Source organism: Aspergillus flavus, chromosome 3, assembly GCF_009017415.1.
Source record: "Aspergillus flavus chromosome 3, complete sequence".
In the NCBI taxonomy this organism is placed as follows: domain Eukaryota; kingdom Fungi; phylum Ascomycota; class Eurotiomycetes; order Eurotiales; family Aspergillaceae; genus Aspergillus; species Aspergillus flavus.
In genome coordinates, this window is record NC_092407.1 from 1,843,469 (window position 1) to 1,869,558 (window position 26,090).

At 48.6% G+C, this 26,090-nt stretch overlaps 9 protein-coding genes across 9 annotated transcripts; 3 read left to right on the forward strand and 6 right to left on the reverse strand.

Moving 5' to 3' along the window:
* Positions 1–63: 63 nt before the first annotated feature.
* Positions 64–1,781, forward strand: F9C07_2230701 (phospho-2-dehydro-3-deoxyheptonate aldolase; the record flags this gene model as incomplete). The annotated part of the gene is made up of 6 exons (XM_041285277.1): positions 64–85; positions 165–274; positions 336–399; positions 456–548; positions 595–646; positions 704–1,781. The coding sequence occupies 6 exons, from the start codon at positions 64–66 to the stop codon at positions 1,779–1,781; spliced, it is 1,419 nt and encodes a 472-aa protein (XP_041144449.1).
* A 178-nt stretch (positions 1,782–1,959) lies between these two features.
* On the reverse strand, positions 1,960–2,235 carry F9C07_4828 (uncharacterized protein; the record flags this gene model as incomplete). The annotated part of the gene is made up of 1 exon (XM_041290769.2): positions 1,960–2,235. One exon carries the CDS (start codon positions 2,233–2,235, stop codon positions 1,960–1,962), a length of 276 nt encoding a protein of 91 aa, XP_041144450.2.
* A 408-nt stretch (positions 2,236–2,643) lies between these two features.
* Positions 2,644–11,582, reverse strand: F9C07_2281855 (uncharacterized protein). Its single transcript, XM_071510528.1, has 3 exons — positions 11,246–11,582; positions 9,962–11,187; positions 2,644–9,912 (listed from the first exon to the last, which is right to left on the reverse strand). The coding sequence occupies exon 3, from the start codon at positions 7,990–7,992 to the stop codon at positions 3,247–3,249; it is 4,746 nt and encodes a 1,581-aa protein (XP_071364983.1). The 5' UTR covers positions 7,993–9,912; positions 9,962–11,187; positions 11,246–11,582; the 3' UTR covers positions 2,644–3,246.
* On the reverse strand, positions 8,715–10,778 carry F9C07_4830 (lysophospholipase Plb1; the record flags this gene model as incomplete). Its single annotated transcript, XM_071511276.1, has 3 exons — positions 8,715–9,912; positions 9,962–10,634; positions 10,733–10,778. 3 exons carry the CDS (start codon positions 10,776–10,778, stop codon positions 8,715–8,717), a joined length of 1,917 nt encoding a protein of 638 aa, XP_071364984.1.
* A 692-nt stretch (positions 11,583–12,274) lies between the features above and the next one.
* Positions 12,275–14,098, reverse strand: F9C07_1393570 (uncharacterized protein). Its single transcript, XM_041285282.2, has one exon. It carries the CDS (start codon positions 13,576–13,578, stop codon positions 12,892–12,894), a length of 687 nt encoding a protein of 228 aa, XP_041144453.1. The 5' UTR covers positions 13,579–14,098; the 3' UTR covers positions 12,275–12,891.
* Positions 14,099–14,274: 176 nt separating this feature from the next.
* F9C07_2230705 (uncharacterized protein) lies at positions 14,275–15,141 on the forward strand (the record flags this gene model as incomplete). Its single annotated transcript, XM_071509868.1, has 3 exons — positions 14,275–14,483; positions 14,635–14,866; positions 14,935–15,141. 3 exons carry the CDS (start codon positions 14,275–14,277, stop codon positions 15,139–15,141), a joined length of 648 nt encoding a protein of 215 aa, XP_071364985.1.
* Positions 15,142–15,609: 468 nt separating this feature from the next.
* Positions 15,610–16,608, reverse strand: F9C07_4832 (uncharacterized protein; the record flags this gene model as incomplete). Its single annotated transcript, XM_041285283.2, has 1 exon — positions 15,610–16,608. The coding sequence occupies one exon, from the start codon at positions 16,606–16,608 to the stop codon at positions 15,610–15,612; it is 999 nt and encodes a 332-aa protein (XP_041144455.2).
* A 3,912-nt stretch (positions 16,609–20,520) lies between these two features.
* Positions 20,521–21,624, forward strand: F9C07_4833 (dehydrogenase with different specificitie; the record flags this gene model as incomplete). The annotated part of the gene is made up of 3 exons (XM_041290777.1): positions 20,521–20,736; positions 20,804–21,142; positions 21,313–21,624. 3 exons carry the CDS (start codon positions 20,521–20,523, stop codon positions 21,622–21,624), a joined length of 867 nt encoding a protein of 288 aa, XP_041144456.1.
* A 3,472-nt stretch (positions 21,625–25,096) lies between these two features.
* On the reverse strand, positions 25,097–26,022 carry F9C07_4834 (uncharacterized protein). Its single transcript, XM_071511277.1, has 2 exons — positions 25,752–26,022; positions 25,097–25,626 (listed from the first exon to the last, which is right to left on the reverse strand). Exons 1-2 carry the CDS (start codon positions 25,972–25,974, stop codon positions 25,229–25,231), a joined length of 621 nt encoding a protein of 206 aa, XP_071364986.1. The 5' UTR covers positions 25,975–26,022; the 3' UTR covers positions 25,097–25,228.
* Positions 26,023–26,090: the final 68 nt, after the last annotated feature.

The following is a 26,090-nucleotide window of genomic DNA, read 5'->3' on the forward strand; positions in this document are numbered from 1 at the left end:
CTAAACCCTCTTTCTGGTAGCCATCGAATCATCAGGTAGCCGTCGATCCTTAGACTCCACATCATGGACCCTTGGACTCCAAGCTGTGCGTGCCCCGGATATGTCCTTTTCCCCGCCATATAGCGTATAGCCGCCCTGGATACTGACAGCGGACTCCCCACTAGCCTGGGCTTCGAAACCCATCAAGCAGGATGTCCCTTACAGTGACACCAAAGGTGTTCAAGCGGCTTTGGACAAGTTACAGAAATTGCCTCCTTTGGTCACCACACAAGAGGTATGCCCTTCATTCTCCCACCGCATACTAGTCTGATTGAGGATGCTGACTCAATTGATAGATCACCAACTTGAAGAAGAACTTGAAAAATGTAGCACTAGGAAAGGCCTTCGTACTCCAAGGAGGTACGGATTCGTCCAATCACTGGTTCTATGAGTTTCAGTCGCTGACCCATGAACAGGAGATTGTGCGGAGCTGTTTGACTACTGTAATCAAGACATGATCGAGGCTAAAGTTAAGCTGCTTTTGCAAATGAGCTTAGTCCTGATTTGGGGTATGTTTCCCGTCAATCTGTCCTATACCGATACTAACGTTTACAGGTGCCAATAAGCCAGTCGTCCGTATTGCGCGGATAGCAGGGCAGTTTGCCAAGTGAGTTTCCATTTTTGGCTGAGTACATCAGACAGACAAACCGTCTAACGTTATCAGGCCGCGGTCGAGTCCCATGGAAGTTGTTAATGGCGTTGAGATGCCCTCATTCCGTGGAGACAATATCAATGGATTTGAGGCCACCCTGGAATCCCGCACTCCAGACCCATCGCGGCTGGTCTCTGCATACTTCCATTCTGCCGCCACGCTCAACTACATGCGCGCATCATTAACCTCTGGTCTGGCTGATCTCCACTCCCCACTGGACTGGGGACTCGGTCATGTCATCACACCGACCATCAAGGAGAAATACGAGCGCATCGTCAACAGGGTCAAGGACGCCCTGCGGTTCATGCAGACCGTGGGGATCGACACTGACCGTGGTGTAGAAACCGTCGATATCTACACAAGTCACGAGGGTCTTCTACTTGAATACGAGCAGAGTCTAACCCGCCTTCTTAAAAATCCAGCCACTGAGACTACCCACCCTGCACAAGCCCCGGGGGCAACAACAGCCCCTGCACCCCCGCAAAGCTACTTTGCTACATCCGCCCACTTCCTCTGGATCGGAGATCGCACCCGTCAACTCGACGGCGCACATATCGAGTTCTTCCGCGGCATCGCTAACCCTATCGGCATCAAGATTGGCCCCAGCATGACCCCGGACGAGCTCGTGCGCATCCTTGACGTCGTGAACCCCACTCGCGAGATCGGCAAAGTTACACTTATCTCCCGCTATGGTGCACAGAAGATCGCCCAGCATCTTCCCGGCCACATCGCCGCCGTTCAGGCCTCCGGCCACCTGCCCGTCTGGCAATGCGATCCCATGCACGGCAACACCCAGTCCACGCCCTCCGGCGTCAAGACTCGTCATTTCACCGACATTCTCTCTGAGCTGCGTCAAGCTTTGGAAATCCACAAGGCGGCTGGCTCGTTCCTTGGCGGCATGCATCTTGAGCTGACCGGCGAGGCAGTCACGGAGTGCGTTGGTGGTGCCGGCGGTTTGACCGAGGAGAACTTGAGTGAGCGGTACACGACGTTCTGTGACCCCCGGTTGAACGAGAAGCAGGCATTGGAGTTGGCGTTCTTAGTGGCTGGATTTTACCGCGAGATGGACGAAGAGACGAATTCGATCTAATGAAGAATATGGATACTATATCTCGGGTTTTTCTTTTCCTTTCTACAACTACTTGGAATATAAAAAGCATGAAAGCATGACATAATGACGATCGAAATACAAAGTGTCATACAAATGGACCCAAGAATTCCCACAATAGTAAACTCAACAACATCTGAACATAATCAAATATCAAGACTCAATCAAACCCCACAAACCACTCCATAGCACTGTCAATGAGCCCACGCACATCCCGATCTAACTCAGAACCCACAGCGTCCTGGGCAACATTGTTCAGTAAATTGAGCAAAGCCTGTGACATCAGATGCTCGAAATCACCGATATTCATCTCAATTGACACCCAGTGAACCTTCTTTTTCTCTTTCTTTCTCCCACCCTCACCTTCCTCACCCCCCTTGTCCCCCTCTTTAACTGCTTCGCCACTCTGGTCTTCAACTTGACAGTCAGTCTCCATCTCTCCCTCATCCACATCCTTACTACCTTCCTTCTTATCTCCCTCACTCTCACAATCATGAACTGCAACCCTCCCCAAAACCCTAACCCTCCACCCAACCCCCTCCCTCAAAAAACAATCCACCCCACCCCCCCTAATCCCCGCAAGTAACACTTCAACAAGATACCCCCCATCACACTTGTCATTAACCCAGCCCCGAGTCCAACACACAGGATAAAACCCCCTCAACCTCTTCCCGTCCTTATCCCCATACCTCCCCAACCCAAAGATATCCCTTACATCGCTCAGAAGACTCAAATCGAAGTCCTGGTCCTCAAGGAAAGATGTATATCGTTCGAAAGGATAGAGGAGACAGTTCAGAGCGAGGCTGGTTAGGCGGTGGGTGAGGTAGAACTGGACGGTGGTTTTGGGGGGGGGGGGGGGGGGGGGGGTAGGTTGGGAGGCAGGTTGAGAGGTCGTTGAGGAGGTTGGGTTGGGTTTGGGTTGAGGGGAGGAGGTAGGCTGTTAGGGCTTGGGTCAGGGTTGTGGTTGTGAGGTTTTGAGGGAGTTGCGGATATCTTGGTGGCATTTTGGGAGGGTTGTTTGGTTTTGGAGGATTTGAGATATGGTGCGTTGAGGATGGGTTTGGAGGTGGATGTGGAAGATCTGGGTTTGGGGATGGGTTGGAGACTGTTTATATAGGGTTGGTTTGAGGTGAAGTGAATGATTGTAGTGTATCGCTATAGTGTAGCGCTATGGTGTTGCGTTCAGTGTAGGATTGTGCTCTTCTGTGCTGGGTTCTTGTTTTGATAATTGTGTGCATATAATGTTGGCACTGCGGCTATCCTGTGTAGCCTGGGATAGTCCGTGATAACAACAACTTACAAAGAACAAAATGAACAATAGAATCTCCAATTGATATCTGTACAATACAAAATACAACTGCTAAGGGGTATGATTTAAGAAACAGAACAAACAACTTAATCCAGATCCAAACCAATGCACGAAACACCAAAGAAGTCAAACGAACAATTATTGCACCAATGGGCTCCCGATCTTGGGTTTAAAAGCAAGACTCTTCCGTCTGGCTGCCTCTAATTTCACCCGCAGCTTCTGTGACTGCTCCTCACTTGGCCCTGAGTTGGAGAAAAGTCCCTGTCGGAGCTGCTTTGGCGGACAGGTCTGCTGTACAAGTTTCGACCGTTGAGAAAGGAAGAAGGGGGTTGCGGGGGACATGCCAACGGAGTCCATGTTGAAGGTGAAAGCAGGAGTTTTGGGTGTTTGGAAATATCTCGGGTCTATTCCCGGATAGCCAGCTTCGGATTTCTTGCTCCTCTTGGGGGTTGAAGGTGCATCACGGGTAGTGGACGTGGTCGAACGCGCGAAATCGGCAGCGCCCACACCAGATCGTCTGCTCCCTGCATCGGCCTTGACAAGGGTTCCGTTGACATTGCTCAGTGCGCGGGGCTCCATGCTCTTTCTGCGCTTAGCCCCTCCACGCGGAATAATTGAGCTGTCGACGGCATAGTGAGCCTCGTCAAGCCACTTGTTTTCTCTTTCGCAATCCAAGACCCAGCCAACACCTACGCACTTGACTAGACCCGCAGCTTGCCTGACCTTCTCCATAGTCCGCACACCGCCATCCTTATAGACAACGTGAGTTATGCCGACTTTGCCTTCCCTGGTCTCTGTCTGTTCATCGGGAGACACACTCGAGCGGGGATTCCAGGACCAGTTCTTAACACATCTGGCACCCATCTGCTGTAAAAGCTCCACGAAGATCCCACTAGCGTCTTCTCCTTCGGTCGTATGCACGTCCACATACACAACAGCTCCTTGCAAGGCTCCAGTGGGAGTCGGCTGGTGGATGCTGCTACGCCTGCGAGAGGACTTGGCAGGGCTGGGAGAACGCGAAGGCGCCCTTTTCCGCTCAGCCTCTTGTGTCGTTTCCCGTGCCCTGGAGCTGCTTCGGGACCGGCTAGGCTGCAATTGTGGCATTGTACTATACGATAATCTCGGTGCCTTGCGAGGGGGGAGAGAATCAGTATCCTCTTGGAGAGCGAGGATAGATTTGCGAAGTCGAGGAGACGAGCGAGTGGGTGATGTGATGGAAAGAGAGCGACCTCTCTTACGGGACACCTTCAAAGGGGATACTTCCCCTTCCGGCTTCAGGGGTACCTTCGAAACCGTGTGGAATGTCTGCAAGGGGTTGGTCTTGCCCCGCACTGGCGTGGCCGGTGCGGGAAGCTGAACTTCATAATTTTCTTTCTCATCATCCAACGCTTCTTGGATGGACGCAGCTGGACGCAGTGGGCTCTCGTAAACAATCGAAACTTGTGTATCCTCATGAGCATCAGGCTGTTTGTTTTCCACAATGTCCTCATCGCTAAATATCTCGAACATAGGAAGTCCGGGAGACTTCTCCAGATCCTCAAAAGCACAGCGACCCATTTCAGGCGACACAATGTCATACTCGTCCTCCGTGGCCGCAAGTTCTTCGTTTGGCTGGAGTTCATCAAGCACTGGGGATTGTGACTTGGCCGAGAGATCGGGGTAAGACACATCTTCTTGAACTGTATTGACATTGCTAGGGCCGCTCAGATTGCCTGAAAGGGAGAAGATGCCTCGGCGTCCAGAGCGCCTCTGCTCAGTCTTCTGGGGGCTACTCGCCTTCAACTCGCTGAGTTGCTCGGCCAACAGCGTGAAGCGGGGACGTTGATGCCTTTCCTTCTCCGGCCCAGGAGCATGATTTTGGGGCTGAGGAGAGGGCTGAGCATCTGGGACGGGGAGATCCGTCGTAGTCGTGTTATCAGCGACATCAAAGTTCACAGTTTCCACTGCCGTGTCACGGTACTCATCAGCGAAGCGAGGAGGCGCGAACGAGGCGAAATACTGTGGAACGAAATAGAAATAGTGTGGAAGCTGGGGTGTCGGTGGTTCTTCGATTTCGTAAGGAGCATATACCTCAGGGGTGATTGCGCGTGGTTGAGGGGTCGGTTCAGGTGTTTCTCTAGGCATCTGTTCATAAGGTTGTTGAGGCGTCTGTTCAGGAACCTGTTCAGGAATCTGTTCAGGGGTTTGCTCAGGAGTGTGCCTCGGCACCTCTACAGGTGTTTGTCTAGAACTCTGTGCAGATGCCAGTCTAGGTGTCCGTTCAGACACTCTTCTAGATGTCCGTCGTAGGGTCCCTCGGGGTGTACGACGAGGCGTATGTCTGAGTGTTCTACCAGGAGTATCAAATGCGACAAGCGTAGCCTCTTCCTCATCGAACTCGTAATCATCGAGCATGTCGACCTCTTCTTCGTCATACTCCAAGTTAGGACCGACGCTTTGATCACCCGCAACTTCCGGAGTCTTAGCACGATCATCTGTCTCTTCATTGCGAGGCATTTCAGAGGCGCCGGAAGGATCTTCAATGAAGACGTCTTCAAGCCCCTCGAGCATACTTTCGCGACTTGCGAACTCTACTGGTTCCTGCAGCTCGTCGTTCTGTGAATCATCCTCAGATTTGTAGTTCTCTTCCTCATAATCATCACCCTGTTGATTTTCAAGGGTGGTGATATCTTCCTCCACATCCGGCGCCACCGAAATTCTATCCTCGGCAGTAGCGTGCTCATCATAAATCTCAGTATCAACTAAGCTCTCCACATATTTAGTAGGCTCATAGTCATCCTGCTCCGCGACCTCAAGACAAATTGTGTATTCATCAGGGATCTCTGGCACATAGGCTTCGAGGCGTTCCTCAAAGTGGTCCTGCTCGAAATCATCCTCCATGAGAATATTTTCGACAATCTCATTTTGGCCTTCAAAGAGCTCATAGAGGCCCATGTCGGCCCCATCGCTCTCAGCGGTGCTCTCACGATCCATGTCAACAGCATCCAGAGGCTCTTCTAGGCCGTCGTTGATATGCTCCATATCTCCTTCGTGCTCACTTGCGGTCTCTCCGCGGTTCATACCAAAATCTTCGACAGCATCTACGTGAGCTTCATCAGTATGTTCCAAGTTTTGCCCATGGCTGTCATCTTCCATCTGAGACTGCGGTGTATATGAAACGTCGTTGGATTCCTCAATAAATTCAGGCTCGGCTTCAGGTTCTGGAGTCTCAGCATCGTGTCTGCCCGCCAGGGCCTCCGTGACGAGCTCATCATCCGGCATTTCCAAGGTCTCTTCCGAGTCATACCTTTGGTAGGAACTTTCAGCAACCTTAGGGGAAGGGATCTCCAACTCATTCGGCCGGTTGGAATCAGACTCTACATGCTCAGTCATTAGGGATCTCGAGAAAAGTAGAGAGCTTTTAAACGGAGAGGCAACCTTCTTCGCAGGACTCTGGAGGAAGCTGCGTTTCAAAGGTGTTGACGATTCCTGTAAGGACGGCTGTGACAAAAACGAGGCTCCAAAAAGTCCCTTCTTAGGTGACGACTTAAGCGGGGAGTTCTGCCCAGGTGTGAAGTTCGGCTGGGAAAGAGGCCTCAGATCATCGAAACCGAGATTACCACGTCTCGGTGTCTCCAAGTTTGCCTTCCTTGGCGACGACTTTAGTGGCGAGTTGTCTGTGGGTGTAAAGTTAGGCTGAGCAATAGACTTTGGATTCTCTGACAAAGCAAGACCGCGCCGTGGGGTCTCTCTGACGCTGTAGCTAAATGGAGAAGGAGGAGGTCGGCGAGCAGGGCTAGACAAGAAAGCTGCATCGCTGAAATCGACAGACTTCGGTGGTTGGAGAGTAGGCTGTCCGTTCTCGTCGACAGCTTTGGGAGGTTGGCTGGAAGTGAAATTGATTCGTTTCACTGGGGAGCTGAGTCCGGTTTGTTCTGATCCGTGTTTGTTGGGGGAGTCGACGTGTAGCTTAATCTGGTCCTTGGTGGTGCTTAATTCATCATCCTCACCGTCAGAGCTAGCGTACGAGGAGATTCCCTTCGCGACTTGTGTTGCCTTCTTCGGAGAAAGAGGCTTGGAGGCACCCTTTTTGGTTGCCGCCGGCTTGCGGCCTCTACCAGGAGTACCCTTTCGAGAAGGCTTCGCAGCAAGGCCAGCTGGACGTTCAGCTGGTCGCCTTCTCCCTGCGGGCGGTGGGGGTGATGGTTCGCTGAAGTCGTCTGAGTCCGACACATCCTTAAAGGTCACCGTCTTCTTCTTCGCTGGGCCTCGCAAAAGATTCGATCTCATGAGTGTAGAATTGGTCGTTATCGTCAGCTCCTTAGGCCCTTGGGACGATGTATTCTCAGTGGCTAGGGTGCGGGCCTTCTTCTGAGTATCAGCAGCAGCAGTGGTCGACTTCGCATTCGTCGACCCCTTAGGTCTACCTCGCTGCTTTGGAGCAGCAGTCGCGGAATCTGTCTCAGTCGCCGGCTTTGTCCTCGGTCTTCCGGCCCGCTTCTTCTGTCCATCTGCGTGTGTTTCACCATCCTCGTTCTCATTCACAGTCCCTGACTTAGTGGATGTAGTAGTGGCCGGTTTCCTACCACGACCCGTAGTAGCAGTAGTCGATCCAGCGGGCCTGCCTCTGGCTTTGGTGGTCGAGGATTTCTCCGTCGTATTCATTACTCCCAGCTCATCATCAGTATCTTCATCCGTAACATCGTCAGCTGATTTACTCATAGACGATAGATTTGTCCGGGCGGTCCGCTTTCTTCCCTCCGTAGCTGAAGTGGGTGCCTTTGCTTTCGTCGTCTTCGCAGCAGGCTTAGCCCCGGCCCTGCTAGTCGTAGTGGTAGTTCGTTTCGCCGTACGCGTCGCGCGTGGAGGCGACGCCGCCGCCGGAATAACCGCAGCTCGAGCCATTGTGTAGCTATATACCAACCAATCCGTCGTCGGAAAACAAGTCGTAAATCGGCCAGGCGATGTTTATTTGGCGTGGCGGGGAACAAAAACAAAAATTAATTACACACCGCAATACTCATTGTGCGCCTGGTCGAGGTGCTATCAGCCACAATTGTTGACCCTCGAAAAGAAACCTTCAAAACATGTGCAGGGTCGGCAAAGTAGGAGAGTTGAAGGTATGTGTTGTCGTTGGCGCCGATCGTTTAGTCTAAGTGGGCGTTTGTCATGGGTTGCTTGTTTGGGCCGTGGCGTCTGTTTCTCTGGCAACCGACTGGACCCACATAGGGCACGTGAGTGAGACTGTGTTGCATCATCTGCGAGCTTAACTTGGTTGCACTTAAATTATTATGATACGTAGTTTAATTCGATAAGTACATTCACTGTAGGCCAGATATAGAAAACAGTGTGTAATACTGCCATTAGTTGACCGTACCGTAGGTCCCAATTAGATGCAGTTTGGAAACCTCCCCACAACCACCACAATTGGGTAATCCAGAAATATATTCAAAAAGGACCGTGCCAAGGCCGAGATGTAACTTAGATACAATCAAGCTAAAAGGCACAGGAGGAAGAAATTGAAGAGAAGCAAAAAAAAAAGTCGGGATATATCGCAATATATATAAAAGTAGTTCCTGGGAAGAGAAAAGAGAAAGAAAGCCGTATCCAACAGAATTGCTCCAGTCTCACAGCAAGGTGAAAAGAGCAGCACTGGTCGCTACGATGGTGGTGATGACAGCCGGGGAGAGAGCGGAACCAGCACTATCCTCCAACAGGGTGACGGGCTCATAGTCAGCAGGGTTGGTGGAGTTCGTAGTGCCATCCCAGCAGTACTTCTGGAAGCACTGGGTGCAGGCATCCGGAACCTGGGTATTCGTGCGCTCGAAAGACCGACTCAGAATAGCACAACCGACGCAGGTCGTCCAGTTACCATCACGAGTGCTGTTACCCATCGTCACCACATCATATCCGTTGCGGATGGTGTCGTCTCTTTCGGAGATCTCATAGCTTGGCTGGAAGGTTGACCAGTTCGAGTAAGACACGTATGGATAGTTCGGAAGGTAGACAACCAAAGGCGTAGGGCCTGTGGTGTTCGTACTGTTACATCCGAAGAACGTTGGCCGCGTATTCAAGCCATTGTTAACAAAGGTATTCTGGTCAGGGATCGCGGGGAATGAGGTTCCGTTAGCGATACCGGTGGAGTTCAGGCTGCGCTCGTAAGTGGCAACGAGAGCTGTGCCGTTGGGCCAAGAATAAGTCGTGTCAGCGGAGGAGTCAACAGCAAAGATAACATCTACGTGACGCTCTGGCTGAATCAAAGGATGCAGAGGAATGTTCTGAAGATCCTCGCCACCGTCCACCATATCGAGTTCCTGTTGATGGGCTGCTGGTGAGCTCTCGGGGGCCCAGTTGTAGAACGGGTTGGGTGCATAGACAGCAATGTCCTCATCTTCTTCACCAATCTTTGCCAAGATGTCCGAGAATGCCGTCTTCAGGAAATCAGGAAGCGAAGTTGAGTTAACCTGCAGGAAGAACTGGTTGAACAAACTTGACGAAGTACCCATAACAAAACCGGCGTTGTCGAATCCGCGTACACAGGTCTCGTTGTCGGGGATAGAACCACCGTCGAATTTAGAGCCTACGTATTCTAGAGGCACAAACCCGTAGACTGTTGGATCAAAAGTACCAAACTCCCAAGGGTTAAACTCATAGACAGTAGCGTTGCTGCTGACCACGAGCTCATCGGGATACCGACCGTCGGCAACGAGGAGAGGCATCGGCATATCTGCCTGCTTAAATGTATCGGTTAGGGCAATGGACGACCAAGTATAGCTCGGACCGCCGTCGGTAGCATTGATCAATTGATAAGAGAGAGCGCGACCCCTAACGCCTATTAGTGCTGCTCGCATCCACGAGGTGTTCCACGACGTACCAATAATCAGTGATAGAGGTTTCGTATCCCGCATCCTTCTTGTCTTGCACTGCATCGTAAACGTGCTTGTAGTAAGTCGCAGAATCCAGAATCTGAATGCTATCGCCGTCAGGGCCCTCAAAAATCGAGTTTTGAAACTGCCAGACAGCACCATCCTCATGGGTCTGCAGTGCTGAAATGGTGGTGAAATTGTTGATATAGATCGACCCCACCAGCCATCCACCACCACTCAGACCAGCCAGATACGTCGCCGACTGTAGCAGACCACCCAACTGTCCCGTCGCCGTCGAGTTCTCCGTTCGGCTATCAAACGCTTTGATCGCTCCGGCACCGTTCATCAGGGCGCGATAACCTCCACCAGACACCGCAATACCAATATTGGGAAGATTGGACGTGTTACTCGAGTGGTTGTCGAGATATTGGACAGCATCAAAGTCCTTAATCGTGACATGGTTGAAGAAATCTTTCATGGCAGATTGAGTCTTCTCCCGTCGGGTTTTCAACCACGAGGTCTCATTGCTCGAGAGCCCGGATGATGCGCTACGCACCGTCGGGCGATTCGCAGGACAACTGACGTTGGACGGTACATATCCATCGGGAGCATTTGGCAATGCACGTTCCAACACAGTTCTATCAATCCTCTCAATCCTTTCTCCATGAGGGCCTGGGGCCGCTGTCACGCCTACCGACCATCAGCGATGTCAGAATAGGTTAAAAGCGCGACGATCGTAGTAAATCGGGAACCACAATAAGAGTGATCAATAAACTTACCAGACAGCAACCCGGCTAAAGCAATTGCAGCTGTTGTGGGTTTCATACTGACCTGAAGTGGTCGCACACAGTTCTACGTGAGAGCGACACGTTGTTTTTTTTTCGAGCAATGTCGAAGGAATTGCTCGGAGACTTGGCCAAATTTTAGGAGACGCAGTGGTCACTCCTTTCTTTTACTAGGGGTGTTCTTAGGAACCGGGACTCGGAAGCTTGGCCAAGCACACCAGGGTCTTGGTGCGATCGCAACTAGTGTTTTGAGTGATCTGACTGGAGGACCATGAATTTGATTTGATCGGTTAGGGGCTGGGGAGCCCGAACCGAGGAATGGATTTCATGAGGTTCGATCCATGATGTCAAAGGATGGCCTAAGTCCGGCTCTTCCGCAATGGTGGCTGACTTGGGATGGGCGATCGACAACTATTATTGATCAATGGACTTTCTTTTGAGTAGCGTGACTATCAATCAGTTTACGTGTTAGGAAGATTCTCTCAGCTCTGGAATTGCTTCGCTTACTGATCGGATTCCTTGTGAGCATATTCTTTTGTGCCAGAATAGAAAAGACAATAAACCCGATACAATTAAAAGAACATAAAAATAGACAGTGCAGCGCAGTGCATCTGTCAGATCAGCATTATATGCATAACTCCATGAAGAAGTTCCCGATACGAGTACGTAGAGTGGGTCAGTCGGAAATGAAGTGAAAAAAGTCGAGGTGCAAATGGAATGTAAGGCTTCCAAGTTCCATCCCCACTCTCTGATAGGCCATCTTCAATCCAATAGACCGAACCCATGGATGCAGGCTGTGGCTATGTTCTCTTCCGATGAAAAGTTTTTTCCTCTGAATGAAAATTCTTCTGCATCTGAAAACAGGCAGCAAGATAAACCGGGTATATTCCGCTTACAAATACATTCAACATTGAATTGAAAAGTCACGTTATGATGGCTTGGCAAAAGCTTGACAACCTGCGGTGTAACAATTTAACACAGGCTCTGGAATATACTTAGTAGTAGTACTCCGTACACTACTCACATTTACCCAGTAACACTTGAACTGATTTCCTTGTATTATACTAGTAGTCTGCCACATATAGCACTTACCCCTCCTATCAAATATTTTCGCGATTTTTCAGGGATCGTTAACCTTTGAAGTTTTGCGCTCACTCAAACGATTGGTCAAATACCACAACCATTCTATATGGGGTACTCGTAATCATCAAGACAATACGTACCACCAAAGCACTACTTGATTTCCCCCTATCTATACTCTTTTCCCCACTGACCTTTTTACAACGAGAGACCGAATACATAGTATCTGCTTAATGATGAACAGAGGAAACGAAACCAAACCAATATACCGCTTACAATCGTCGTACTCTCTCTCTCTCCCCGAGATATATAATTCCAAACGTATAGGCACCAAGTACAGATCTTTTGAACCAAGTCTGAAAGAATACATTTCAATTTCACACTCCACTGAGGACATCATTTGATAGCTACAAAGAGGACCACTCTGTACCAGACCTGCAGCAGGAGCACTAGTACCTGTGAAAGGGTCTGTTCTACTGACGGGGAATCCTGGCTTTGTGATAAACTAGCTATGAGTGAAGAAACAATCAGTTCCCCGTCACGATCCTCGCGCGCACGAATCACCAGTCCAAGGATTAATGCACCACCCATCCTCATATGGTCCTTCCTTTCTATGTCCCATGGACCATACTCGTGCATCACCTGGAAAGAATCGCCAGTGTAGGGTTGTCCCTTGATGTATTTCAAGTACTCCACATCGTACTCGGCAAAGGTCACATATATCTCATGCCGGTCTTCAGAGACGATGAAGCTCCTACGCTGCTGTCAATTCAAGGTGAATAAAGAAGGTGAATAAAGGCAAAACTGACCGACCAGGAAGATCCGCGCGAGACTCAGGCTGGTGATCCAAGCTACCATCTCAGCACTTTCTTGCATTCGTATGCTTTTCTCCGAGCTTCTCAATCCTGCCTTGACCTCCACTATTCCAATGACATTACCTGTCCTGTGGTCCTTCAGGTAGCCGTCTGTTCGGGCTTCAAAGGCCGCGCCCCCTGACTCGAATTTAAACCGAACTCTATGAGGAGTCCATCTTAGGGAGCCCTCAAAGTGAAGGGATATTGCATTCAAAAAATTCAGGAGGGAAAAACAACAGTCTCTTCATCATCTGTGCGCTCGAGTAGTATGGACGCCTCCTTGGGGGCAGGGGGATATGGCGATATTTTCATCGGCCTTGTTGGAGCTTCGGCTAAGTTAAGTCCACCGATGTCCAAGTCCAGATCTTCACCTTCCTCCATCATCATAGTCATGCCCCGGCCATGGAAAAGTCCCTTTGGCGGTTTAGAGGGAGTCTCTGGTGCACCTTGGCCTGGACCTTCCCGTTGTTGGATACTTTTCGCTTTGACTTTTGCGCGAGTTCGTCCCGACGACGGGCTCGGGCTAAACTGAACATTGCTGGACTGTATCACGGGCTTCTGCAATCCTTGAACATCCGCCTGGAAGTCTTCAACAAGGGAGAACGTGCCAAGATCGGGTATTGTATGGTTACTCGCGGTTGTCCTACGGGGAGTCAAGACGCTACGATAGTTCGCGAAATCCTTGTAATTGGCTAGAATTTCGTTTGCTTGTTTTATTGGACCACCTAAGCCGACATGATCCGGGTTGAAAAAGCAAGCATCGTAGTGCTTCTTGAGTAGCAAGAACTGTTCGATGTTAATCTTGGACGCAGAAAGAAGGTCAAGACTTTGTAGAGTTTTGCCCTCGAGACCTGCGCCCCTGAGGGCCGTTTCCCATTCTGATTTGAGCTCTGGTGGCTTGTCCATTTCTCAAAATATTCAGCGCGTGCGTTGAGTCTGATAGCCAAGTGAGGGCTTCAGAAGAGACAGGTGAGGGTAAAACAAGGGTAAGCGAAGAGGGATCTATGCAGGAACGGCCCTTTAATAAGTTCAAACCCCGGATGTGAATATGACCTTGCACTAAGGAGGCTTTGCTATAGTCGCATCGATATCACTGGCTGTTTCCGCCAGAACACTGCACGATTGGTCGAAACGTACATGGAAAGACGAGGTGAATAGGCTACCGCAGCCTTGCGGCGCGCAGAAGAGTTCGCCAGAGCCAATCATTGTCTATAATTTTATATAGAAGCCAGACTAATTACTCGTTAGATTGGCGGGGAATGGGGGAAGATTGAGAATACAGGCAGCAATTGGTAGCAGTGAATGGTGATATTCCTCGGCGGCGGCTGTCATTTATCAACGTCCTTAAATTGTCTCGGCAGAAAAGGAAAACATTTAATAACAAACAAACAAGGCCGGCCCGCCTGATAAGTAAGTTAGATAAACAAGTTCTCTTGCTCAAGTTCTCGATCCTGTTGCCACCATTTATTCCACGTCCAATACGCTACGATCATTCAGGATGAAATTCCCGGAGAAATATAAGCCTACAGTCAAGGCCTTATTAGAGATGGAAAGCCAAATCGTCAATGGAAATCTCAGTCAACTCAGTGTCAGGTGCTCCCAATGGACTTTACCGCCCAAGGTGCTCCTGCTTTCGATCCTCGTTTCAAGTTCTTTGAACCTGTTCCTGCCAAATTGCTTTTGCGTCCGGTTAAAGAAGAAGATTATGATCCTGTGTTTCCTGAGTTTGATGAAAATAATACAATGGTAAAGGGATATCCCTCCATTTCTGCGCTGGCCTTATGGAACTTCCTAAGCTCCTATCTCAAGTCGTATCGCTCTGCGAAGGACCCCAAATACCAAAATCCTCTCTAGCTTCGGCCCCGAATGGTTTGGTTTTAGGTTCGGCTCCCTATTATCCAACTTGTTATCTATAACAATACAACAGTGGCATCTGGCTGATCAGTGCTGACATTATGGCAGCGAAGCTGAGTACCGGTTTCGACGCCCACTCCATCACGCTTCTTCCGGCACCGACTGGATAACTATGAACCTCTGGGATCGACTCGACCGCCGGTTTCCAAATATCAAATGCACTTTGATCAGCAATGAATATGCTGACGACGAATTGCTGAGCAGCGAGTTACTTTTGATTACTAGGCTCATGTGGCAACGGCGGATCAGATCGATGACTCTCGATCATGACATCGTTCCGGTGAGCGTGGCCTTCACTTATTGCTTCTAATGCTGTTGTTTCTCCGGCCAACCGGTTCACATCTACAGATCCTGGTGTTTTCTTTGATGGGCACCCAACATGTCAGGATCCTGCAGGCTCATTTTGATGGCTCTACCCTCATTAGATTAAAGAGCAAAACGTTGGACTTGACAACCCGGGATGATGAAGCCTTGGATCTGTTGGGACAGTGGTATTGCAGTGATCCGGTTGGAAATACAATGTGGGACGAGCCTGTTCGAACTGGAACTGTATGATCTAGTGCACGGGGCCAGGCACGTATGAGCACCTTTCTAGGTGGTTATTTACGAGATTTCAGAGTAATGAGGGCAATGAGTACTTATGGCGTTATTGCGGATTTGCGAATGGGCTGGGAATGGCTCTCAGAGATTGGTCCTGGGAGTTTTCGGGTACATACCATCTTATATTAATGCTTAACTTGATTCGTATTATGTTTATGATATGCATATTGCTTTTAAAAAAAAGTCCAGGCCTGGATCAAAGCTATACTGCACCTTCTTTATACCACTATCATGATATAACGCGAAGATCCAAGGTAAGCCCTGAAGTTCTGCAAATACGTACTTGGAATAAGTTAGACGTCCATTATGGTATATCAAACTGAAGATCATTTGTCTTGCCATCCATAACGACAGTTCTTCTACCCATGCCCACTAAACCCTCAATAGCCCTTGATACCTCCATTCGATATAAGATAGTCATCTTCACAACTCCTGATACAAAATATCCGTCCGCATAGTAAGCTTCGTCCCCCGAAACACCGAATCCCCAGCATGAAGCAAATCATTGTGCTGAAACACAAGCACCGAGCCCGCTTTAGGAAAAACCCTCAAATGCCTCTCCTTCTCCTCAAACCTCGGAAGAAAAGATGTAGCACCCCCAAGTAACTTCCCCCCAACACCCAAATTAACATCTCCCTCTCCCCTTTCTACCCTGGCCTGCTCTCTCCTCAACTCTTTAAGGTCCTGCTCCCCGTCCCCATTCAGATACAAATGAACGGTAAAAAACGACTTCTCCTTGCGATCGGGAGTAGTATAGGACGCATCCCAATGCGGCCTGAAGTACTCCCCGCCTTCATACCTGAGAAACCGGAGTCGTTCATTCAATCTCGTTAATCTGTAGGTCTTATTCCGACCCGCGAGCCCGGTGACAAGGGGTCGGTTCTCCAGTCGATCGATCTCAAATTCCCGCAGAAAGGGCATTAATCGATTTAGTAGCTTGTCGGCTAGCTCGGGTGTATCCCAGATAATACGACCGCAGTTGCGGGTATCTGTTGCGAGTTTTTGTTTCCCGTTACCCACGTTGATCATGGCGCGTTCCCAGACCGGGGTCGGGGACTGGGGAGTTACGGTTGATGCTTCCGCGAGACGGATTAGTTCGTTGCATTCTTCTTCTGTGAGGATGTTGTCTATTACTGCTGCGAAGCGGTTTTTGAATTCGGGGAGTGGTGGATTGGAGGTTGTAAAGTCGATTTTGTGATATTTGGCTCCCGAAGGTGCCTTTGAGGGCAAAAAGTTGGGGTTTGGTTGGGGACTCATGGTTGTCAATGTGTGATGTGATGTGATGTGGTGGTTGGGATATGTTGTTAGGGTGTTGGTTTGGATGTTGTATTTATAGTGGCTTGGTGGCTGATGCCTAGTGCTCTTGTCTGCCTTAAAACTTACTTGGGAGGCTGAGTCACAACATCGATCTTGCCATGTCATCAGTCTGATATGATGGTATGACCGGTATAATGGATGCTTGTTATTTATCATCCTGTTTTCTAGTACATTTGCATGATTGGGAGTTTCCCAAAGTTCTTAAAACTGTACAATGAGTCATTCCCTAGACTCATTATCCAAGCGATGAGTCCAGCTCAACCTCAGAATGCCCTTAGGCTCTATGAACTTCAAGATATTATATCTTAGTAAATTACTTTTTATCGTTTGTTTTGGTAAGATAAGCTACCAACCGCATATTTCCGACAAGGAGATAGAACAAGTCGAAACAAAGCTGCGTTATACCGTTCAAGTCTCTGACATGCTACTGAGAACCTCATTTACCTTCATACCCAGGTATGACGATATTTTCCGAGTGTTTCATCTGCTATCATTGCTCGTTACCTTCGAACTAACCAGCCATACACGAAGTTCGAAGCATCTTGAGGAGAATAGCCCGCTTCAATCGCGAAATCCAGAGGAAACACATATATGGCTGTACTGTTTCCACATTATCGCATTGTAGCTGTCATTTTGATAAGACAATGACTGTGTCTCAAGCTTGGAACGAGTTCCATAACAACCATTACTAAAAAGGCGTAAGTCGGCATATGAGTTCACATATATTATGTTTTCTCAATGGGATTGAGAGAGCGGTGATTGAACGTGTTAGCGTGCCCCCAGTCTAAATAGGCTCAGTTGAAGTCAGTAACTGCCAGTCGTGGAAGGTAGCGTTCATTTCTCCATCCTTTGTCGCATTATAGTTATATTATAAATACAACTTAGGGCTTTGAAGCACCATCGTAACAACATGCAAGAAGAGGGTTCAACCCAGGCCTCGAGACGAGGCCAAGAAGCCTGGTTGGGCCTGGCCAGACAGTTCTCAAAGCTCGTGTAAACGCTGCGCTTAACTCTATTAGCTATACCAAGGAATACGCTGTATCATACGTGGGGTTCCTGACGGATCGGAGTTCCCCCGGGTCAGAAACTTGAGACGAGCCGTGGAGACTTCTAGAAAGCAGGGTACGCGTATCTGAGGTCTGAGCGGCAAAGAGGGGTAAATATTTGAACATTAGGAAACTGGGCCAAAGTGTATTGGAAAATGTATTATCTACATGGGCGGGATTGAAATTGAGTGTTGATGGACAGCCTAGTGAGGTCATTGTAGTATGCCGCACTGAAGATGGGGTATAGGAGCCACGTCAACAACTGGTTAATATATAAGGGTACTTTCGTTCGGCGATAGATTATCTGTGTTGTACGAGATAGTTGAGCTTCACCGTACTCTATAAGTATCTTCAGCCTGACTGCGTGTGTGTATACTGTACCTACTAAGTACCTGAGCAAGTGGGAAGTGGGCCAAATCTCTGCTGGTCACACGGGCAGGGCTGGGCATATTACAGTTAGGCTCAGAAATCGAGACCGTTCTCTGTACGGGGAACAGGGATGGCCGAAGCACAGACCACACTTGATAGGATTCTGGAACCTGGGGTCGTATAAGGGAAGTCGGCCTTAGGTAATTTCATATTCTCCTCAAGGGATCGGTCCGACAGGATCGGATTACCCGGATCATCAGGCTCTGTACTGCCACCACTGAAATGTTATCTCTTCTAGATTGACCTTCGAACAAAAGGGTACATATGAAGACACAGAAGAAACTAAGACTATCGGGTAAATTCTGGAGCCATCGTTTATTTTATTTAAGATTAGCTTGCTCCTCCGAAGATAAGAAATTTTTAAGAAGGCTGATCCCTGGTGAAATTCAACTAATGGGATACCGTCCTTTAGGTCCGTTGTGAACTGCGGCCATTATTGGACAATTCCGTACAAAATAAACTCCAATTGTCAAATAATCTACTAGAACTTTTCTATCAATAGTACAAAGTATAAGATGCTCACGGGGACAGGCACAGACGATAGCAAGGGTTCAGTTTTGGGTCTGGATCCGGAGTACCGAAAAACTGGGGTTGTCATTTCCAAATGCACTACAATTCCCCGGAAGTTCCCAAAAGGGTAAGTAGCTTCCACTTCATCAATACTGAGAGTTGTGTTCCATCGCCTCCGGAAGGGGAGCCCTAGCGATGCGCCACACTCAACTTACCAAAATTCTGATGGTCACACGGTACCTTCCCGGATCCATCTCGGTTGGCGGAACTGATAAATCAATCTCCTTTATCATCATTGCTAATAATAATAATCCTGTGTATGATGTTGACTATGTCTATATTACTATGTGTGAATGTCATATGATATGACCTAAATTTAGACCACTCTATTGGTCTAGTATGTTGTGTACACAGTCCAAATACCAACTCTTTTCTTGTGAACGATCAGATCTATAGTGAAAACTATTATCGCTATGGACAACTGCATCAAATCTCGGTTGCAATAACAGAGCCTCAGGGTGTTTGATACTGCCAAAGATCAGGGATAGAAAAATTAGACTGGAAACCTCTAAGAAAACGCAAATTGGCCAATAAGAAAGGCTCGTGAAATAGCTAGAGGTACTCCGTACTGCAATAAGACCAGTGACTTGAATAGTATCATCCTGTACATGGCAAATCCGAAGAGATTCCAAGCTAGTGATAGTTGTGTTTGGTACCAGAAATCTCAGTGTATCCTAGGGAACCTAGGGATCACTCAGGATATCATAAACTTGGCCAGGGCCATCTTCTGCATACTGCAACCTGCGTGTTTGATGAGTGCCAATAAGAGATCAATCCTACTGTCATACTCGATCGGCACCTTGACGGTAAGATTGGCAATGGAAACCAGAGTGATCTCCGAGATGCCCCGTGACCACCTCCCCAGCCGCGCGGGCTGGTTCATGAATGTTCCAGGAAGGGAATTGTTTTTCCAGAATAAAGTAAATGGCCCCGTGACCTGCTCCGACAGCTCTTGCCCCAGTGTTCTCGACCGCTTACCGACTCCTTGGGGACTGCCCACCTCCAAGCCTGCCTTAAGCTTCTTCCGTCCGCCGAGCCGGTTTGCCCCAGCCCGGGTTGCCCAAACAAGCAAACCGAGTCCGCCACTAATAATCGCAAACTTCCACAGCCATGATACGTACCCTATGGTATCTAGTACCTGAATTTTATTTTATTTAATTTTTCAGTGGTACTATTGTATTCTCGGCGCAAGATAGCGTGGTTGTGATAAGTGATCCTCGTAGGGCATCTGGTTAACTATGATATCAAATTGTAGTCATCAGCCCGTCATGCTCGCGAGAACACCTGAACATCCAGGTTAACAAAGTTGACCTGGATTTACTTTAGGCAGCCTCTTATTTCGAATCACGTATCTGAGCTCATTACTAGATAGCATTTTGATGGGTTTGTTTGGGGATCATTACGATCGTAGGTTGTGTACTAGCGCTGAAGGTATAGCCCCCGTCCAGGGTATTAATGCCTCCATGCAGGATTAAGGTAGGAATATCAATTTCATAGTAAAACGTGGTGATCAACATTCTCCTTTCTTGCCACGAAGAAAGACCAAGTGACCACTGATGGTGGGCCGAAGGTCTTCAGCGTCCATGCATTCCCCCGGGTCTGGACCGAACCCACCATTCATGCTCCCTCGCAGCCTTCCTAATTTGGGTACCTTACCAACTTTTTGTCTGCTCACATGAGGCCTCATGACTCTCCCGGACCCAGAGTCATTCTTTCCCCTAGCAGTCTCCAATGCCCATCGTGAAGTATATAAGTGTGATATTCCTCGCCGTGTTGGAGTGACTGACTAGACATCATCAATTGAATCTCTCTTCTACTCACTGCGCTTCATTTCTCTACCAACCTCAAAGTGAAAGGAGACTTTCAAATCATTCACAAAATCTCACCACCTGAGCTTTACGCTTAATTACAGTTGATCCTACCTTTCTCGTCAGATACATATTTCCCTCAATACGTGCCCTCAAACAGCACAATGTCTGTCTCCATTGAAACCCACGACATTGCCCCCGCCGCTCCCACCACACAGGCGGCCCCCTGCCTCGGATTTAAGAACAGAATGCCTGAGTTCAGCTTGGCTGGAAAGGTCGTCTGTGTTTCTGGTGCTGCCCGTGGTCTTGGTCTAACTCAGGCTGAAGCGCTTTTGGAGGCCGGGGCCAAGGTATATGCTTTGGACCGCCTGGAGGAACCCGTAAGTGATTCCTTTTAAGTTACCCATCAATATATCGAGAACACGTCTGATTTTTTATCTGGGATAGTCCCCTGAATTCTTCGAAATCCAAAAACGTGCCAAGGAAGAGCTGGGAACGGAGCTGCAATACCGTCGCATTGATGTCCGTGACACCGAACTTCTCGACAGTACTATCGAAGCCATCGCCGATTCCGAGGGTCGCTTGGATGGCTTGATTGCTGCGGCAGGCATTCAACAGGAAACTCCAGCCCTCGAGTATACGGCCCAGGACGCCAACACGATGTTCGAAGTCAACGTCACTGGTGTGTTCATGACTTCCAAGGCCGTTGCTAAGCAAATGATTCGCTTCGGCAATGGAGGTAGCATCGCACTAATTGCGAGCATGAGTGGTACTATTGCCAATCGGGTACGTTCTCATCTTACCTTTGATTTGGCTTCAATAAGAATTTCCCCGCCCTTTGTGTCTTTACGAGCCTCGGGTTTCACGAAACTTGTCCCGCTCACGCCACTCCGGCTTCCTCTTCATGTCATTGGTTGCTACCCTACATTGAAGTTACTGACTGGTCTGCCTCTTAGGGTCTTATCTGCCCTGCTTACAATGCTAGCAAGGCTGCAGTGCTTCAACTTGCCCGTAACCTCGCCATGGAGTGGGGCCCGTACAACATTCGAGTCAACACCATCTCGCCCGGCTACATTGTTACTGCCATGGTTGAGAAGCTCTTCGTTGAGTTCCCTGAGCGTCGCGAGGAATGGCCCAAACATAACATGCTGGGACGTCTGTCTACCCCTAACGAGTACCGTGGCGCTGCCGTCTTCCTTCTCAGTGACGCCAGCAGCTTCATGACTGGAAGCGATCTACGTATGGACGGAGGTCACGCCGCTTGGTAGTTGGCATTTACATGACTCTTTGTTTTCCTTTGCATATTTCTAATTTTATATCATCGATTCTATTGCATGGCGTCAGGAAATCAAGCGTGATCGGATTTGGATTTGATGGCCTTGTCATGATTCTTGTATTTTGGCATGCTTGGGGCTGATAGGACGATGCTCGGTTGGTGTTTCAGCGTTGCTGTTGCGGGATCAGGTCCTACTCGATTAGGTAGAGCGACATTGTAACTATACATAATGCACGAGACTTAATTTGGGACAAGTGAACAGTCCGCCTGAGAGTAGCAAAAGTTTGATTGACGACGAACGTTGCGAGGGTAATCCTTGGAGGGTCTCGACTGGCAATTAACGAGTAACATTAAGTAAGTTTGCATGAATCCTCCTCCACTTAGTGCCAGATCTGACAATATATTGATGCGCGTGTTCGCACATGACCCACTGGGCAATTCTGGACTAAAGCACCACTTGCGCGGCGTTATTCAAATTCCTACGAATGAAGTGTCCAGGACACAGGGATTTTGCTTCCGACTTCCCGGCAAAACGAGTACGCATCGATACCGTTCATGATACCAGCCCCGCCAAGAAATCGTCCATCCGGGGGAATCCCCACCCGTCAAAGTCAAAATTTCCCCCACATTCATCCCGGACCACAAGAACCACGCTCAATCGTGATGGTATCCATGGTTATCCATGTCATGACATCAAGACCCCTGCTATCTTAAACCGCTCGATACAGTCATATCAATCACGTTGTTTGGAGGCATGGATTAAGCTGTCTCCTTTTGCCGCTCAACTGGAGCCAACGGTCCGGATACGGGTGATATCCGTACCTATCCAATTATCGTCAATTGTTGAGGATGCATGATGTCTTCATGACCACTACTGCGATCGAAAAATTGGGGAACTTCCCGGTATTGCCAGAACCGACTTACTTCTCCCCTCTCACCATTCAGTGGATTGTCAGTATTCAAGGGATTACCCTTTGGGGCCGTTTACAGACGTAGTAGAATTTGGAGTCTGGGGTAATACTAATCACAGGACGAGATTGGTATAGCCTGCCAGTACCTACATCTTTCTGTAAGTCATTTAATAGGCTACACAATATAGTCCAACCAAGGGGAGCCAACACATGACCGGAAAGGAGAAGATAGGGCTCAGACTTTTGATGCCTAATCCTCGATTTTTATGTAAGGGATGTATGCTGACTGTAGTTTCGTCTCTTTTAGTGGTTGTTGACTTGCTTTAGGCGATCAATGGCGATGTCACGTTGGTGGTCGTGGTAAGGCTCAAATCATGTTCACGTGGATCACCTTGTTTCGACTCGAACCCGAAGTTAACTGGCTCTCGGTTGTATTCGGGACTATCTCAATGCTGAACTTCAATCTTAGTTTATTAAAGCCTCTATAGCATGATGTGATCTCATAGGGGTTCTCTATCTGCCCGGAACCCAAATCGACGCCGAAGTATTCCCGTGAGCATCTAGAAGATGTTTTAGTGGGATTATTGCATATCATTTGATCTCAGCAATATCATCGGATAAGTCTTGTTATCCAAACAAATGTGCATATTGATGGATGTCTTTTGTATCTTGCAGACTAATGCCTTATGAGTCAGATCTAGGTTTGACAACACATCAATTTGCGAGGCTAATAATACAAGGACCTTGTTTGGTGTCGTGATGCAGGTTTTCCAGCTATCTGAGTACATTTATCGAGATGGCTGCTTATACATCCTGACTAAACTACGTGGATAAGGGGTGTTGAATGTCGTAGGATCTATCGGAACTGCCTGAATGGGCGTGATCTCGTGGTTTTGATGTGTACCTGAAGTCAATCTAGCTTTGACTCTGACACTGAGGGTGCATCTTGAAACAGGAAAAAGAAAGGATGGATGAGTCGGGATCCTATCAAGATTCCCTGGGAATTTCGAAATATGGTTGTCCGTGGCTTTCGAATGGAAGAGGCGTGACCTTTCTGATACACTACTGCCCAACGGATATTCGAAGTATTCTTCTGCTTACGCCAGCAAGCAGAACTCGGATGTTGATAAGGGTAACCCATGGTTGGGGTATACACAGATGTATATTCTTTTTTCTGTGAAATTCGTTGTGCCTTAGACTAATTGCGTTTGCATATTTGTACACTCAGGCATTCTAAACACCTATAGCATCTGTAAACAGTCCGACGACCGATGACCTGGCTATATTGAGCCAAGAAGCAGAGTGACCATTTCTCGGTAAACAGAAGATTACGTTGCGCGTTATCAAGCCAACCTATAGAATCACTATTCCTTACTCATCCTACAGTCAACCACCTCCCAATCAGGCCATCCCTGAGCAGTATCCTTAGTAAAGGAGATAATCGTCCTGGTAGACGGCCATAACACAGCAATTGTAGAATAATTGTAGCTCATATAAATCGAAACCATCCATCTCCCGGTTCTTACATTGTTAGTCTCTTGCGTTAAGTGTTCGAACAAGCCCTACATTGGAAATCCGTAAGTGAGAGCCCCAATCCCAGCATGAGTAGACTATTCAGCTTGATGACAAGTAATTCCCCAATAAACTCTACAGAAATGTTTTGGCACGAGCCTGTCTCATATCGAACTTATACCCCATACTCAGGAAGGTGTATCTATCTCTAAATGTGGTCTGTACTCACCTAATGTACAAGACGAAGTCCGTCAGCAAACTGCAGAAACCAGCCAAGTATCATAGAAAGAAAACATGCATCCAAAAGATAACTCAGTACATGATCTTCGAAGTCAATCAATAGCCTAGGAGTTCTGGATGGTTTGCTAGCATGTTTGAATGGAGATTTCATGGCTGTATGAACCGTTGTTGTTGTTGTTGCATTGCAAGCAAGCAAGCATGCTTTATCTATATATAACGGCAAGTAAAATAATGCTTTCTCTCCAAAATGCCCATCGGGATAAATACAACGGTTACTCATCATTCTTCTAGATAGAATAGCAGCTTCTTAATGCTGGAAGACTACCCAGAGCAGGATGCGCGTCATGGAGAGCACGGTTCAGTCCCGAGACTCGCATTGAGATTGAGTTACGAGTTGGTGATGGAATGCGGAATGAAGTTTTGCGCATAACACCCGACAACTACATTTCGTTATACGATGGTTCTAGAAGAGTACTTTGGGTAATAGCGGCAGATATATATTCTGTATCCCATGTAGATTCTGGTAGCGATAAATCTCAGTCAAGTAAGATCGACATCCTCCCTGCCGCCGGATACTTACTTCCGCAGTCGACCCGTGGAATAGGAGATTCTAATTTCATACGTGTTATTGGCTGAGCCCCCGAAGAATGAAGACCCACAGCATCCGTATTCTTGGGATTCGTCATGAACTTTTTGATGTCGTTGTTTGATACCGTTATCTATCTCGTATGGACACCTTTTAAACCCGCTTTTAATACGCACATACTTTCATCAATGTCGGTGTATGTCTGGTCCCATGATAGAAGCTAGACCAAACACCAGTCATAGATTGGGGAGACATACAGTCAACAAAACACCCACATAAAACGCCTCACAATCGTAGCTCATACTATACAATAATATACAAGTCCCAGCATCCCCTACTCAACCCAATCAACCAACCTCCGAGACAACCCCCTTCTCTCCCAACCGATCCACAACCCCCTTCTTCAACCGTAAGAGCCTCTCAATCTCCCCCGACGGCATACCCTGCCGATCCCGCATCGACAGCGCCTGTCGAATCGTCAATGCATCCAGATACTCCCGTCCCGTAAAACCCTGTCGTCCGGTCAATTCCACCTCTCGCTCTGCGGCCTTAGCAATCTTCTGGCGCGCGGTGACTACCAGCAAAGCCGGATTCGCCGCCCGGGGAAAGACGGTTTGAACGGAGTCCCCGCGCTGGGCTCCGGAGGCGAATGTGCTGGAATTGGATAGGGTCGGGGCTGGGCTAACGGGGCCGATGCCGCGGAGGGATGCGGCGAAATCGGGATCTCGGCCGTCGAGGTCGATGGCTGCGGTTTTTTGGTTAGTTTGTGCTGGGGTTGTTTCATCTTTGAGGGGGAGAAGAAAGAGCGGGGAGAAGGGAAGGGTTCCGCCGGTGGCTTGCCCTTGTTCTCCGGGGGGATAATGAACGTACCGTTTGATTTTGTAAGAGACGGCTGTTCTTTGGAATGATATGTTGGGCCAGTAGGAGCACGGGTCTTTGTTTCCGGTTCCTTTGGCGGACGGGGTGCTGAAGCAGGGCCGGGAGACGGAGGCTTTGATGGTGTTGATGGCAAAGTGGAAGGTTGTTTAGGGTATTGGCGCCGTGAGACTGCCTGCGCGGCAGATCTCACGGGCTTCGAAGATGATGAACCCATGGATGGGTACTGGATGCCGCAATGGCTAGCGCGTGCGGGGTGGGAATCGGCAATGTCGATGTTTGAGGCGTGATGAACCGGAGAGAGCTTTTGGTGATGGTTGAATTGAAACTTCA

Coding starts and splice junctions, on each gene's coding strand:
- F9C07_2281855 (XM_071510528.1), bottom strand. CDS start 7,992: ATGGCTCGAGCTGCGGTTATTCCGGCGGCGGCGTCGCCTCCACGCGCG.
- F9C07_1393570 (XM_041285282.2), bottom strand. CDS start 13,578: ATGGACAAGCCACCAGAGCTCAAATCAGAATGGGAAACGGCCCTCAGG.
- F9C07_4834 (XM_071511277.1), bottom strand. CDS start 25,974: ATGGGTTCATCATCTTCGAAGCCCGTGAGATCTGCCGCGCAGGCAGTC. Junction 25,627..25,751: donor GTCTCTTACAAAATCAAACG/GTACGTTCATTA, acceptor AAAAAACCGCAG/CCATCGACCTCGACGGCCGA.